This window comes from Myxocyprinus asiaticus, chromosome 1, assembly GCF_019703515.2.
Source record: "Myxocyprinus asiaticus isolate MX2 ecotype Aquarium Trade chromosome 1, UBuf_Myxa_2, whole genome shotgun sequence".
Lineage (NCBI taxonomy): Eukaryota > Metazoa > Chordata > Actinopteri > Cypriniformes > Catostomidae > Myxocyprinus > Myxocyprinus asiaticus.
The window spans coordinates 24558962-24572148 of NC_059344.1; the positions used below are offsets into that span (position 1 = coordinate 24558962).

A 13187-nucleotide genomic window follows, 5' to 3' on the forward strand; every position below is an offset into this window, starting at 1 on the left:
TTGAATACTCTTCTTAAAATACTAATACTGACTCCTCAGGCTCTTAATAAAATTGAGACAGATAAAGGACCTTTGCACATTTCTTGGAGGGGTGATGATAATGACTCACGGTCTTATTAAGGAAGACTGAGCACAAACTTTAAAGTGCAAATGTAGTCTATATTGTAAAGACACATTTTAAAATGCTAATGCTAAGAGTTATTATTAATCAATATGTAATATTTAAAAGTGCACTCAGTAATTTTTTTCCCATTAAAAAATTTTACTCAAAGAAATTAACTGTAATTCTGAAACAAATGTACTCATGTGAGATGAAGAGTTCAATCATATCAGTAACTTTATAAAAGCTGTTTTATTCTACATGGAGCAGGGGCGCCCTCGTGGGGGCTGCCATTACAAGATGTAATGCCAAATAAGAAATTTGATGTGCCCTATACAGTATGCCTTCCTGCCTCTGTATACTGCCTGAGAAGGCAGCAATTATACTGAGAAAATCCCCTTCCCTTTTCTGGACGAACAACAACTTCTATTAATCTTCCGATTCCCCAAATGGCTCACACTTTTATCACATTTTGTCTTTGCAGATTAAATGTGTCCAAGTAGATTTTAACAGATAAAACACCCCAAAATTAATGTTTGTCATTTGAAGTTTTCTTTCCTCATTATTGACTGATGAATTTGTAATTATAGTCTTATTTTGTATGTTGTAAATTTTTAATTCCATTTCATATTATTTAAGAATGCAGTCTTGATATTCGTACCAAGGATGCGGGCAATATTGTAGCTATTACGTAAAACACTAATGTGAGATTGAATGTGCAAACAATGGGTTGATCCTAATGGAGGTGTGTGGCAGATCGGAGGGTGGGGCCAGGCCATGATGCTGCACACCCGGCCCCTAATCAGGCTGATCAAGCCCGAGAGGGATAAAGGCAACCGGAGGTGGCAGTTCGAGAGAGAGAGAGAGAGTTAGGGGCAGCTGCCCTGCATGTATTTATGTTTGTGTCTTTTTGTTTAAGTTTATAATTAAATTATTATTTATATTGTCAAGCTGGTTCTCGCCTCCTCCTTTCCATTGAACTTTGTTACAAGGTGTTATGATTTTGGGTGTATTTATTTGTGCAGAATATTGCCTTTTTTCACACCAAGCTGCTTGTTGCTGATTGGTGGGAAAGAGGGAAAACGTAGGGTACAACTCGGCTAAAGGCTCTGTGGGGTAATTCTTTTATTTTCTCCCAAAACACTAAATAGCAACAAAAAGTACCACAACACTTTCCTAAACACCTGTTTGTCACTATGCACTGCAAAACATTCCTGTTCCTTGAGATCTTTGAGTGTGGTGTCTAAAGTTTGATTTTTGAGGCAGTTTGATCCAATTTTTATTATTTTTTTACATTTTGCTAATTTATGTAGCTACTGAAAATCCTTGAAATTAACAAATTTCTTTTAAGACAAAATACTTATTCAGCATTTTCAGTTTTGTTTAAGGTCATTAAATCAAAACATTTTCAATAGCTGTAAGTGAAAGTACACCACTTTTCTTTTTTTTTTTTTTTTACTAAATTTAATTGAAACAATTAACCTTCCCTTATTATTTCTTTTCACACAAATTATGTTGCTCCATCAATTTTCAATAAAGATACATTTAAAAAAAATTCACCTCGATACATTTTGTGACCAGAAAAAAAGCAAAATTTCCTTAAGGGGTGCCTTTAGCCCTGTTGTACCCTAATAAATGAACGGGACCGTTTTCAACCAGGCTCTGAACAACAATGCATGAGCCAGTTCCCACTTGTGTTGAAATTCACCGAAGCAGGAGTCAGAATTGGATAGTATTCATGTTCCATAATGGTAGGAAAGGGAGGATAAGGGAGAGAAAGATAAGGTCTCATGAGTCCATTCATCTGAGAGCATTTTTTAATCAAAATATGAATTTGTATACTGTCAAGTACTGTAACCCCACCCAAGGCACATGACTGTTTCAGAAGTGCTCAGAGAAATTAGGGTGGAGAGAGAAAAACAGATCTCTGGAAAGCACCCATCAAATAATTTGCAGACATAACTGAATAGGAAGATATCCAACTTCCAACTATAAATGAGTCCAAGTATGTAATGTATGTAAAATACAGGATGTGACCCATACATGTCTAAAAATGCTTGGTTTTCAGAAATGTGCTCATTCAATTTAAGGTCACAACACAGTGGCACTGATATTATTTCAACTAATGGTTCTTGACAACATTCAGACCATAGTTATGCAAATACAGGAACAAGATTTGGATGCTTTGTGGTCGAGCATGGCACTAGCAAGGCAAAGATCAGGGGTTTGATTCCCAGATTTTCCACAATTCATGTCTAGATTTTTTTGTCTAGAGAAATTTCTTGATTTTCAATGTTTCGTCAGCGAAACAATCCAACTATACTTATAGGTCCTCTTTTTTGTGGACATGTCCTCTTTTTCTGACCTTAAAAAAAAGCATCTAGCCGGTATTTCAAAACTGGCAAAAAATGTCTGAGATTTGGCTTTGTCTTCTTGATGTGCTCTCAACAGTCAGGACTATACAACATTGTGTGTATTTGATACTGCGCATATGTTTTCACTGTGTTTACGTGTCCTTATGTATGTGACCTGTAAAGCTAGCACTTGCATATCAATGGCAAAAAGTAAAACATTCGATAAACAAGAAAACAGGCCAAATCATGTGAGCTGAAAAACAAGCCCTGCATCTTTATTCACATATTATCCATATCCAATATTGTGACAAGAACAAAACATCAGCCAATGGAGAGTTTTTCATAAAAATGTATGTTGTATAACAATTATTTTTAATGGCATCTGATCTGGATCTTTTCTGTTTTTATTTTATGTTGTTGTATTTTATTTTATGGGCATTACTAAATACATATATTCACAAATACATTTAATGAACAGTACCACCACCCTTACCCCTTCAAAATTGTCCTCTTTTTGGACAACCACAATATATGATCACCCTACTCGAAACCACTGAAGAAACTGTATATATATATATATATATATATATATGGCAGCCAAAAGTTTGGAACATTTTACAGATTTTGCTGTTTTGGAAGGAAATTGGTACTTTAATTGACCAAAGTGGCATTGAACTGATCACAAAGTATAGTCTGGACATTACTGATGTAAAAAACAGCACCATCAATATTTGAAAAAAGTCATTTTTGATCAAATCTAGACAGGCCCCATTTCCAGCAGCCATCACTCCAACACCTTATCCTTGAGTAATCATGATAAATTACTAATTTGGTACTAGAAACTCATTTGCGATTATATCAAACACAGTTGAAAGCTATTTGGTTCATTAAATGAAGCTCAACATTGTCTTTGTGTTTGTTTTTGAGATGACACAGTATGCAATAGACTGGCATGTCTTAAGGTCAATATTAGGTCAAAAATGGCAAAAAAAAAAAAAAACAAAAAAAAAACGTCTTTCTCTAGAAACTCATCAGTCAATCATTGTTTTGAGGAATGAAGGCTACACAATGCTTCACTGAATTCTACCTGCTCAACACCAGTTTCATGAACAACAGTAAAAAGACTCAGGGGTGCAGGCCTTATGGGAAGAATAGCAAAGAAAAAGCCACTTTTGACAAAAAGAAAAGGTTAGAGTGGGCAAAGAAACACAGACACTGGACAACAGATAATTGGAAAAGAGTGTTATGGATCTTAACCCCATTGAGCTTTTGTGGGATCAGCTAGACTGTAAGGTGTGTGAGAAGTGCCCGGCAAGTGCTACAGGAAGTATGGGGTGAAATGTCACCTGAGAATATGGACAAACTGACAGCTAGAATGACAAGGATCTGCAAAGCTGTCATTGCTGCATGTGGAGAATTTTTTGATGAAAACTCTTTGAAGTAGTTTAAGTTCAAACTGTAATAGTAATTTTTCACATTATTAATGTCCTGACTATACATTGTGATCAGTTGAATGCCATTTTGGTGAAAAAAAGTACCAATTTCTTTCCATAAGAGCAAAATCTGTACATTATTTCAAACTTTTGGCCGGCAGTATATATATATATATATATAGTACACTGTATACATAGTTTAAAACATACTTTTTTAAACAAAATTTAGTTTTAAATTGAACTCTTAAAGTGATTAATTCCATAAGTACTTTATTCATAGAGTAGCTAATTTCCATTCAAATATTAGCTCAGAGTTCTTTACAAATGAAAAGCAAATTTGTTAAAATGTATACATCCACCTTTAAAAAAAATAAAAATACCAATGCAGTATAAATGTCAACTTATGCTTAAAATCTGTTAAGAAAGCTAAATATAAAATGAATTAAATAAACAAATCTACATAATGCCACTTAGTAATTTTATTTATATGAGAGACAAATGAAGAGCATAATCTAGAGCCCAGGTTTAAAACAGAAATGGCAATAACTGATTAGAAATGCCATAACTAAGTGGCTTGAGCAGAGAAAACAGTTTGATTTCTTGAACAGTGTGACAGTACACATGTCATTTGATTTAACAGCTTAGGCAGCTGATTATAAATTTTGGATACTGATTAAAAAAAAAAAAAAGAGCACCAGGGATTTAGATCTCCGATTTAATGTAAATATTTCACAAAATAAAACAAAGGCAGGGCTTACAAAAAAGATAAAAAACATTTTCCACCTTTTTCAAAGTACATGAAATCCTATGAGAAGAAATAAATAAAGAGGGATTAGTCATAACAAAGACCATTGGTGAAAGGAGAGGAATCAACTCCCACTGAACTATAATTTTACATTATAACACAACAACATACTGATGATTATTTCTTAACAGGGCTTTCAAAAAAGTTCACTGATGGCTCAATGAGATTTCCTAAAAGTTTTTAATTCTAGCTTCCTTAATAAAAACAATGGCACATAATATACTACAATTAGTGAATTGATTCTATCATAACCTGAGAGTCACTGAAACCATAAACTTAATACTCACAATGAGGAAGCAAGCACCCATAAGTACAGCCTTCATCTTAACATCCATGTTCTTAGGGAATTGAACAGTGTAGTTGGTGGCATCAGTAAAGCATTTCCTTATGCAGCCACCTCGCTGTTTTGTGACTTGACCAAAAGGCTTCCCACCCTTTTTGCCTTTTACCTAAACAGAGTAATGAGACTGTCCTCGTGATTTGTCTATTTACAATAGAACACCTAAAACAGGTTAAGTTTTTGCAAATGGCATATCTGAAAATAGACAATATCCTAGTGTTAAAAAGCAGTCTTTTAAGTCGAATGTTGCTTTTTCTGTATATGTTGCTTAGATGCCTGAAATTTTTTTCATTTTTGCTCTCATCCTGAGATCAAGATAGTTACCTCAAAATTTATATCACCACAGCATTTACATGGCAAGTAGGGCCCTCGGATCTTCATTAGTACTTTTTTGTCAGGTCCCTGGATGGAGAATACTGGTAAAAACGGGTGACAGTTCTGTTTCACATACCCTATGGTTGTTCCAGGGGGAGCCTGGACTTCCAGCTGAGGGTAAAAAATTGACAGAAATGAATGAATAAAAAGAAAGAAAGAGAATGAACAATGTGTGCAATAAGTAGACAGGCATTCTGGAAACCTACTGTAAGTTCTTGAACAAATAAGGCATCTTGATGTGACAGGTGGTTGACAAATTCAGTTCTTCACTGTCTAAATTTGGAGCAGGTTCCTAATTTCTTAATAATAATGCCTAATTATTCTCCGCTTTGCTGTATGTGCACTGTTTAAATGAAAAGAACTGGGTCTGTGACTGTTTAGTAGTGACTGTAAAACTACAAATTCCATACAGACTGAATGCCATTCATATCTCAAAAGGACACATGACAGTAACATGACAGAGGCTTGTAAACACAAATCTGAAAATAGAGCAGTGCTCATCTCATGCTAATGTAGTCTAACCCCCATACCATGGTACCATTAAAAGAATGAGTTCAAATCACTTCACAGCTGCTTGCCAACTCATTGGCTGAACTGTTTAACTAGTTTTATATATGGATTATAGGAACAAAGGCACAATTTTTCAAAAGACAACTGTAAAGCTATAGGCTCTCACCTTTACTGTTTTATTTGTTAAAGGGATAGTTTACCCAAAAATGAAAATTCTATCATCATTTTCTCCCCCTCATGACATCCCAGATGTGTATGACTTTCTATCTTATGCAGAACACAAACAAAGATTTTTAGAAGAATATTTCAGTTCTGTAGATCCTCACAATGCAAATTAATGAGTACCAAAATTTTGAAGCTCCAAAAAGCATATAAAGGCAGCATTAAAGGAATCCATACTACAGTCTCCAGTGGTTAAATGCATGTCTTCAGAAGCGATATGATAAGTGTTTTTTACTATAAATTCTCCTCCATGCCCTGTAGATGGCGATATGCATAAAGGCTGCAAATCAACAAAAACGAGAAGAAAGTGAAAGTGAAAGTTGAGATTTATAGGAAAATAGAGAACATAAATATTGACCTGTTTCTCACCCACACTTACCTTCTTACTTCTGTGACATGGATTTAACCACTGGAGTCTTATGGATTACTTTTATGCTGACTTTATGTGCTTTTGGAGCTTCAAAATTGTGGTCACCATTCACTTGCACTTAAGGACCAACAGAGCTGAGATATTCTTCTAAAAATCATAATTTGTGTTCAGCAAAAGAAAGAAAGTCATACACATAAGGATAGCATAAGGGTGAGTAAATGATGAAAGAATTTTCATTTTTGGGTGAAATATTCTTTTAAAGTGTGTCCTTGTGTGACAATCACTAGCCAAAACACCAAAACAGGTGATATGAAACTAAATCATATAATATCACCATATAAAACAGGATTTGATTTGTATTTATTTCTTTATTTTATACTTTCACTTTCTGTTCTAAGATCAGTTTTATTTTTATAGATGTTACATTAGCATTGATAAGGTCTGTTTTACCAGTTGCAGGCAGCAGGGGCAACAACAGGAGTCACAGCGGTAAGGTCTGCGCACCCACATGACTTCTTGGTTCATGTAGTCTTTAATCCGTATTTGAAAGCGGCGCGCTGAACCACAGCAGTTGCGTGTGCAGCAGTCAGTTTTTTCTTTGGCCTGGAAGATCAACTGACCGAGGCTATTTTTGATCTCATATTGGTTGTTGGTCTCAAAGCCAGTGAACACTGTAGACAAGTATGAAGTTTGTCAGATGAAAATATAATTTAGGTTTAAACATGCTGAAATAGCGCAGATAAGTAAAAGTTTATCTTTTAAGGCATAATCTATGTGTAATCATTACTGTGTCAGCAACAAAAATGCTTTCAAACAACTGTAATGCTCTAATACACTTCCATAACGATTTTATCCATAATAATTTACAAACACTGACGTAACTCTTACCATTTTTATTTCATTAACTCTTGGTGACAATTTTTGCCTCATAAGGAGAATATAACAGCATCATTTGTTTCCCCAACCCTCCTCATATGAACAAGCAAGGACGAATAAAGGCAGACTTACTCTCTATACACTCCATTTTTTGGTGAATAAGGACCTGGTCGATCTGAAATGCACAGAAAATACTAGTAGAAATCACACACACAAACTTACTTGTAGACTGGAACAGAGAGAGAAAGAGGGATGGATGGCTCACCTGAGTGAGATACTCGAGACCACGTGGTACTCCAACAGGCACAACCATGGGTGGAGATAGAGGTGCTATAGTGAAGGTGGTGAAAAGAATGGAGGCATATCATTATCCTCAGTCAAAAATAATTGTCTTTGCATTGTCTTTACAGCATTAATGTTCATTATAATTTGTGCTATAATAGTTGCTAGAAAACAGTTTATTGTTTTATGCATCCACACTATTCAAATTTCTGGAAAGTAAAGTCTTAGATTTAACTGTTAATAATCTAAAGATTATGTAACACTCAGATATACATTCATTTTATGCTTACCTTCATACGGCTGAACCTGGTGAGGTACTGGATTAACTGCACCAGGTTGATTTATGGCTGGTTGAATTGGAGGTTGTTGATGTTCTGCTTTACAATGCATAAACATTGCATCATGAACTAACAATGATCAATATATTGATTAACAGCATTTATTAATCTCGGTTAATACTGATTTATAAACATGCACTCTTTGTAGGCATTTGGCAACATGAAACATGGTGTGATGCCTTTTTTTTTTTTTTTTTACATTAAGTTTGAAACCTAACAAGCGACAACTGGATTTGAGAGCTACAGCAGAGGGGAAGATTTTCAGTGAATAACTATGTTAATTTCTGTTTTCTGAGCTGGTGGATTGCATTAAGGGCAAAGACTGTATGTCAAGTAATTTCCCTCTGCTATCATCTAATACAATGGAAGTACCAATCATTGGACCAAATGTTTCTAGAATTAAGTTTTTTTAATTACAGTCTGTCTGGATGGCTCAACTAGTATGCCATCCTCTACAGATAAGGGACCTGGGTGCCATATTTGACAGTGATCTGTCATTTGAAAGCAAAATTATTGTCTTTAGAACAGCATTCTTCCGCCTCCAAAATATTGCTTAGACATTCTTTTCTAGATGCAAAAAAGTTAGTTGATGCATTAAAAAATTGAAGACTTGATTATTAGTGGACTTTTAGCTAAATGCCCCACTGTCTCCATAAATAAGATGCAGCTTAGATCACACTTAGATGCAGAGTTCAAACCAGATCCAGAAAACAAAATCATATCAATCTAATATTATCATCACTACACTGGTTATCTGTAAGGTCCTTTTCTCAACCACATCTTGGGATGCCCATACCAAAGGAACCTCTCAATGCTACAACTGTGCCCCACCTGCCATTGCAGAGTCCCATTGAACGCCAGTCATAACCAATGTTTGTCATTCAACACCTGCATCTCTCCTATTGCATATTGCGTTCTCTTCTTTTATCATCATTATATTTAACACTAACTGAACAAATTGGTTTAACTTTTATTGTGCTTTTTTGTCACGGTTACTACATGCTTTTTTTGAATGGTAAAGAGCAGCATGAACACTTTTCAAAACATCTTCTTTTTATGTTTCACAGAATAAAGTAGGTCATATGGGTTTGGAACGACATGAGAGTGAATAAAAGATTTTTCATTTTTTGACCATTTATTTTATGCGGCAGAGAAAATTAAACCACACTTGCACTTAATAGACAACCTGGCTTGAATTACTCTTCCTAGACATGGAAATATGTTTTCCATCAGTGACCTTGATAGCTTGATCAAATAATAAAATTGTGTAAAAAAAAAAAAAAAAAAGTGTGTAACTTGCTAAAAAAAAAAAAAAAGAAAAAGAAAGAAAAATCATTATTCATTGATGAGATGAATATCAAATCACAGCATAGGAGCCATTCACAAGCTGTGAATCATCAAAAGATAATCTGTATATGCCAATATAATATGTGATTTTTCATTCAAATTTATTTGCTCTCAGAAGGAAGGCTCCTAATGGGTTTAGGACGTTATCTGACTATTAGATTAGCAGCAAAATGTAGTCTAGCATGACAGGGGATGGGTGTAGTTTCTAAAGTGATTTTAAAGATATTTAATGGCATTTTGTCACAGCAAAGATGAAAATGAAAACTAAAGTTACTGGTGACAGACAAGAAAATATGTTAAGAACTTGTTCAGTTCCATATTTTGTGCTTATAGTGTGTTGTTAATTTTTCACAGCATCTGGTAAAACATGTTTTCCTGCATTCTGTCCCTGCCACCTTCTCAGAAAATGTTTCATTTTATTTATTTTTTTTACAGTAAAAGAGGCACCTGTGCACTATATACAATACATCAAACAGCAATAGGCTATTTAGCACATATCAGCAGAAGTTGTAAGGACACACTTTGGCATAATTAAACATAATAAATAAAAATAGATGGGAATCAAAGTATTCAAAATCATTGTTCACCTATTTCATTTAGGCAAAATAATAATAATAATAATAATAATAATAATAATAATAAATAAATAAATAAATAATTTACCTGGTTCTGACATGCTGAAGACAAGTCCGCGTGACTGCAGAGGCAACTTGTTGTAAAGTTCTATTAGAGAAGCAAAAGAAAAAAATCTGATTCTGAATGTAAATACAATGCTGGAAACAAGCTAAAGGGGTACAGGAAAAAGTGCACAAATGAATGCCAATAAATAAGGCTAAGCATGATTTACCACACCAAGATAGACCACTGGTAAAATATCACTTGACTTACCTATCAAAACTCTCCACAAATAAGCTCTTATGATCTTAAGGGGCAAATTCTCCTTGGAGCAGTTCCTTGGTTTGGAATGATTATTAGGATACTGGAAAATATTAGATATTATTTTAAGATATATTCTTCACTTCACTTCACGTTGCCATTTCGGAATGCGAACAGTACCTGTATGTGTCAAAAACGTCTCTGAAGCATTTACAGTATGGTTTTTTATACACATACCATCCCCTCCCCTTTTGACATGTTTAAATAAAGAAAGTGAGGAACCTTAGAAAGCCACAACACTTCTGTTACCCCTATTTCCTGAATTACTCACAATTCAAGTCTTAGCAGACCCACATTTTATAACATCTACAAAAAATACTCTAAAATTCATAATCTAAATCCTCATTACTGACTTCTGATTATCTGACAGTAGTTATAAAAACAAACAAAAATGTTTTATTGTATTGTCTATTTTGTTCTCCCCCTTATTTAGCCCAACTTATATTTCTTATGAGAATGGGAAGAGGCAAAAAAAGATATTAAAATATTATGAACAAATATGAAGATAATTAGATATTAAGATTTTAAGTAGACACACATGAAAGCATTACATATGTCTTTTGAGCCTTTAAATCTGTGGTGTTTAAACACATAAGATGCAGATGGCAGAGTGCACACTACACAATGTTAAGGCCTATTCATGGCAGATACAAAACAAACGGCAGTCAAAAGGTCTTTACACCAAGACATAAATTAAAGGGATAGTTCACACAAAAATGAAACTTCTCTCATTATTTACTCACCCTCATGCCATCCCAGATGTGAATTACTTTCTTTCTTCAGCAGAACACAAATGAAGATTTTTAGAAAAATATCTCAGCTATGTAGGTCCATACAATGCAAGTGAATGGTGACCAGACCGTCTTTAGAAGAGTTATAATATGTGTGGGTGAGACACAGAACAATTTTAAGTCCTTTTTTACTCTAAATCTCCAAATTTCACTTTCAGAGGGGGGGGGGGGGGGGGTTTGCACCCACACCTATTATATCACTTCTGAAGATATGGATTTAACCACTGGAGTGTTATGGATTACTTCTATGTTTCCTTTATGTGATTTTTGGAGCTACAAAGGTCTGATCACCATTCACTTGCATTATGAGGACCAACAGAGTTTAAATATTCTTATAAAATTTTGCTTGTGTTCAGCTGAAGAAAGAAAGTGAAACATATTTGGGGTGGCATGAAAGTGAGTAAATTATGAGATAATTTTCATTTTTTGGGCGAGCTATCCCTTTAATATTCACCAGGCTGAACCACAAGCAAATTCATGCCGGTATATTTAAGCTTGTCTGCATATTGAATGCATTTAGATACTTTATTTACATGTAATATGTCTAACACAGACACTGTAAAGTGTTGCCATAAAATAATTTATTTATTTATTTATTTATTTTTATCAAATCACATCTTCAGATCTACAAAGAATCCATGATCTACCTCTGCAAATCTCTAAAGTTAATTTAGTCATCTCGCTGATAATTTTATAACTATGAAACCTTGTAAAATGTGACTTGGTAGACAGGTTGGACAAAAACAAGAGCATCTTGATTACTTCACTTCTTCAGGTGTTGAATTTTAACAAAGCAGGTATTAACTGCAAGTGAAATTATGTGAACTATGTGAATTTAAAAAAAAATTGTGTCTGCAAACTGTGGTTTTAAACTTATTGGCTTTTTGAGTTGAGTCTTTTGTAATAACAAGCAGACTGTTAGTATTGCTGGGGAAAGTGCAAAAGTAATTACCTGGAGCATAACAGAAAAGGTAGAGTTCAAAGATAACACTTTTGTTAGAATTCTTTATCCAAATGTGTGTAAAAAAAATAAAAAATAAAAAAAAATCCCCTTAAATATTCTTGTAAATACTTCTATATTTAGCATTCCTTGTGGTCTGTATTTATATTATGACTGCGTAAGGTCTAGTATGAGGTCAAAAGTGTACATGTTGTTGCTCAACCTTCTCTTATACCTAGCAAAAAGAAAGACCTCATGAGTTGGCCAAGACCAAAACAACAAAAAAAAACAAGTTAACTCATTTGACTGTTCAGGAAGAGAATACCCAACCTCAAAAAACCTCTCACTCCGTCCATAAACAAAAACAAAGAAGCATTACCCCAAAATAAAATTCACCCAGTCACACAAACCAGCTTAACAATGTTGTCTTTATTACGTATAATGTTACACTGATATTGCAGATAATATATATATATATATATATATAAAGAAAAACACATTTATAAGAACACGTGTGTGTATATATATATAGTTGCCATACAAGTTATCATGAGGACTACAACTTTAAAACTCTAAAGTTTTGAGTCAAAAGTCCAAATGTGTTTTTTTTCTGGTGGTGGTTTTGGTGTTGGTTTCAAACATCTTGCTCAAAACCCACTACCCATTAGCTGTTGAGTGAACAAGTGAACACAATAAAACCACTAGCCAACTTTCAGGCAAGGGTCAATTAATTCACTAAAATTATTCCAATTTAGGAATGTTTTGAACTAGGTGTGTCAAAACCAACATATGAAACCACTGAAAACTTTTTGGACTTTTGACTCAAAACCATACAGTTAGTGAGATAGGAAGTGGCCTCGGTGTCAACTATTTTATAGAAATAAAATGCTAAAACAAATACAAGAACATACATTATCTTTACACTAGCGGCCAAAAGTTTGGAATAATGTACAGATTTTGCTCTTATGGAAAGAAACTGGTACTTTTATTCACCAAAGTGGCATTCAACTGATCACAGTGTATAGTCAGGACATTAATAACGTGAAAAATTACTATTACAATTTGAACTTAAACTACTTCAAAGAGTTCTCATCAAAAAAACCTCCACGTGCAGCAATGACAGCTTTGCAGATCATTGGCGTTCTAGCTGTCAGTTTGTTCAGATACT

At 34.2% G+C, this 13187-nt stretch overlaps 1 protein-coding gene across 2 annotated transcripts; it reads right to left on the minus strand.

The window, feature by feature from the left end:
- Positions 1 to 4054: 4054 nt before the first annotated feature.
- Positions 4055 to 10404, minus strand: LOC127443009 (phospholipid scramblase 1-like). 2 transcript variants are annotated; one of them, XM_051701483.1, is made up of 9 exons: positions 10241 to 10404; positions 10016 to 10075; positions 7958 to 8041; positions 7651 to 7715; positions 7518 to 7560; positions 6960 to 7180; positions 5357 to 5518; positions 4980 to 5141; positions 4055 to 4692 (listed from the first exon to the last, which is right to left on the minus strand). In XM_051701483.1, exons 2-9 carry the CDS (start codon positions 10026 to 10028, stop codon positions 4642 to 4644), a joined length of 801 nt encoding a protein of 266 aa, XP_051557443.1. In that variant the 5' UTR covers positions 10029 to 10075; positions 10241 to 10404; the 3' UTR covers positions 4055 to 4641. The 2 variants fall into 2 exon arrangements, with proteins under 2 accessions (XP_051557443.1, XP_051557434.1); XM_051701474.1 differs by having other exon boundaries at positions 7958 to 8044.
- Between the last annotated feature and the right edge of the window lie 2783 nt (positions 10405 to 13187).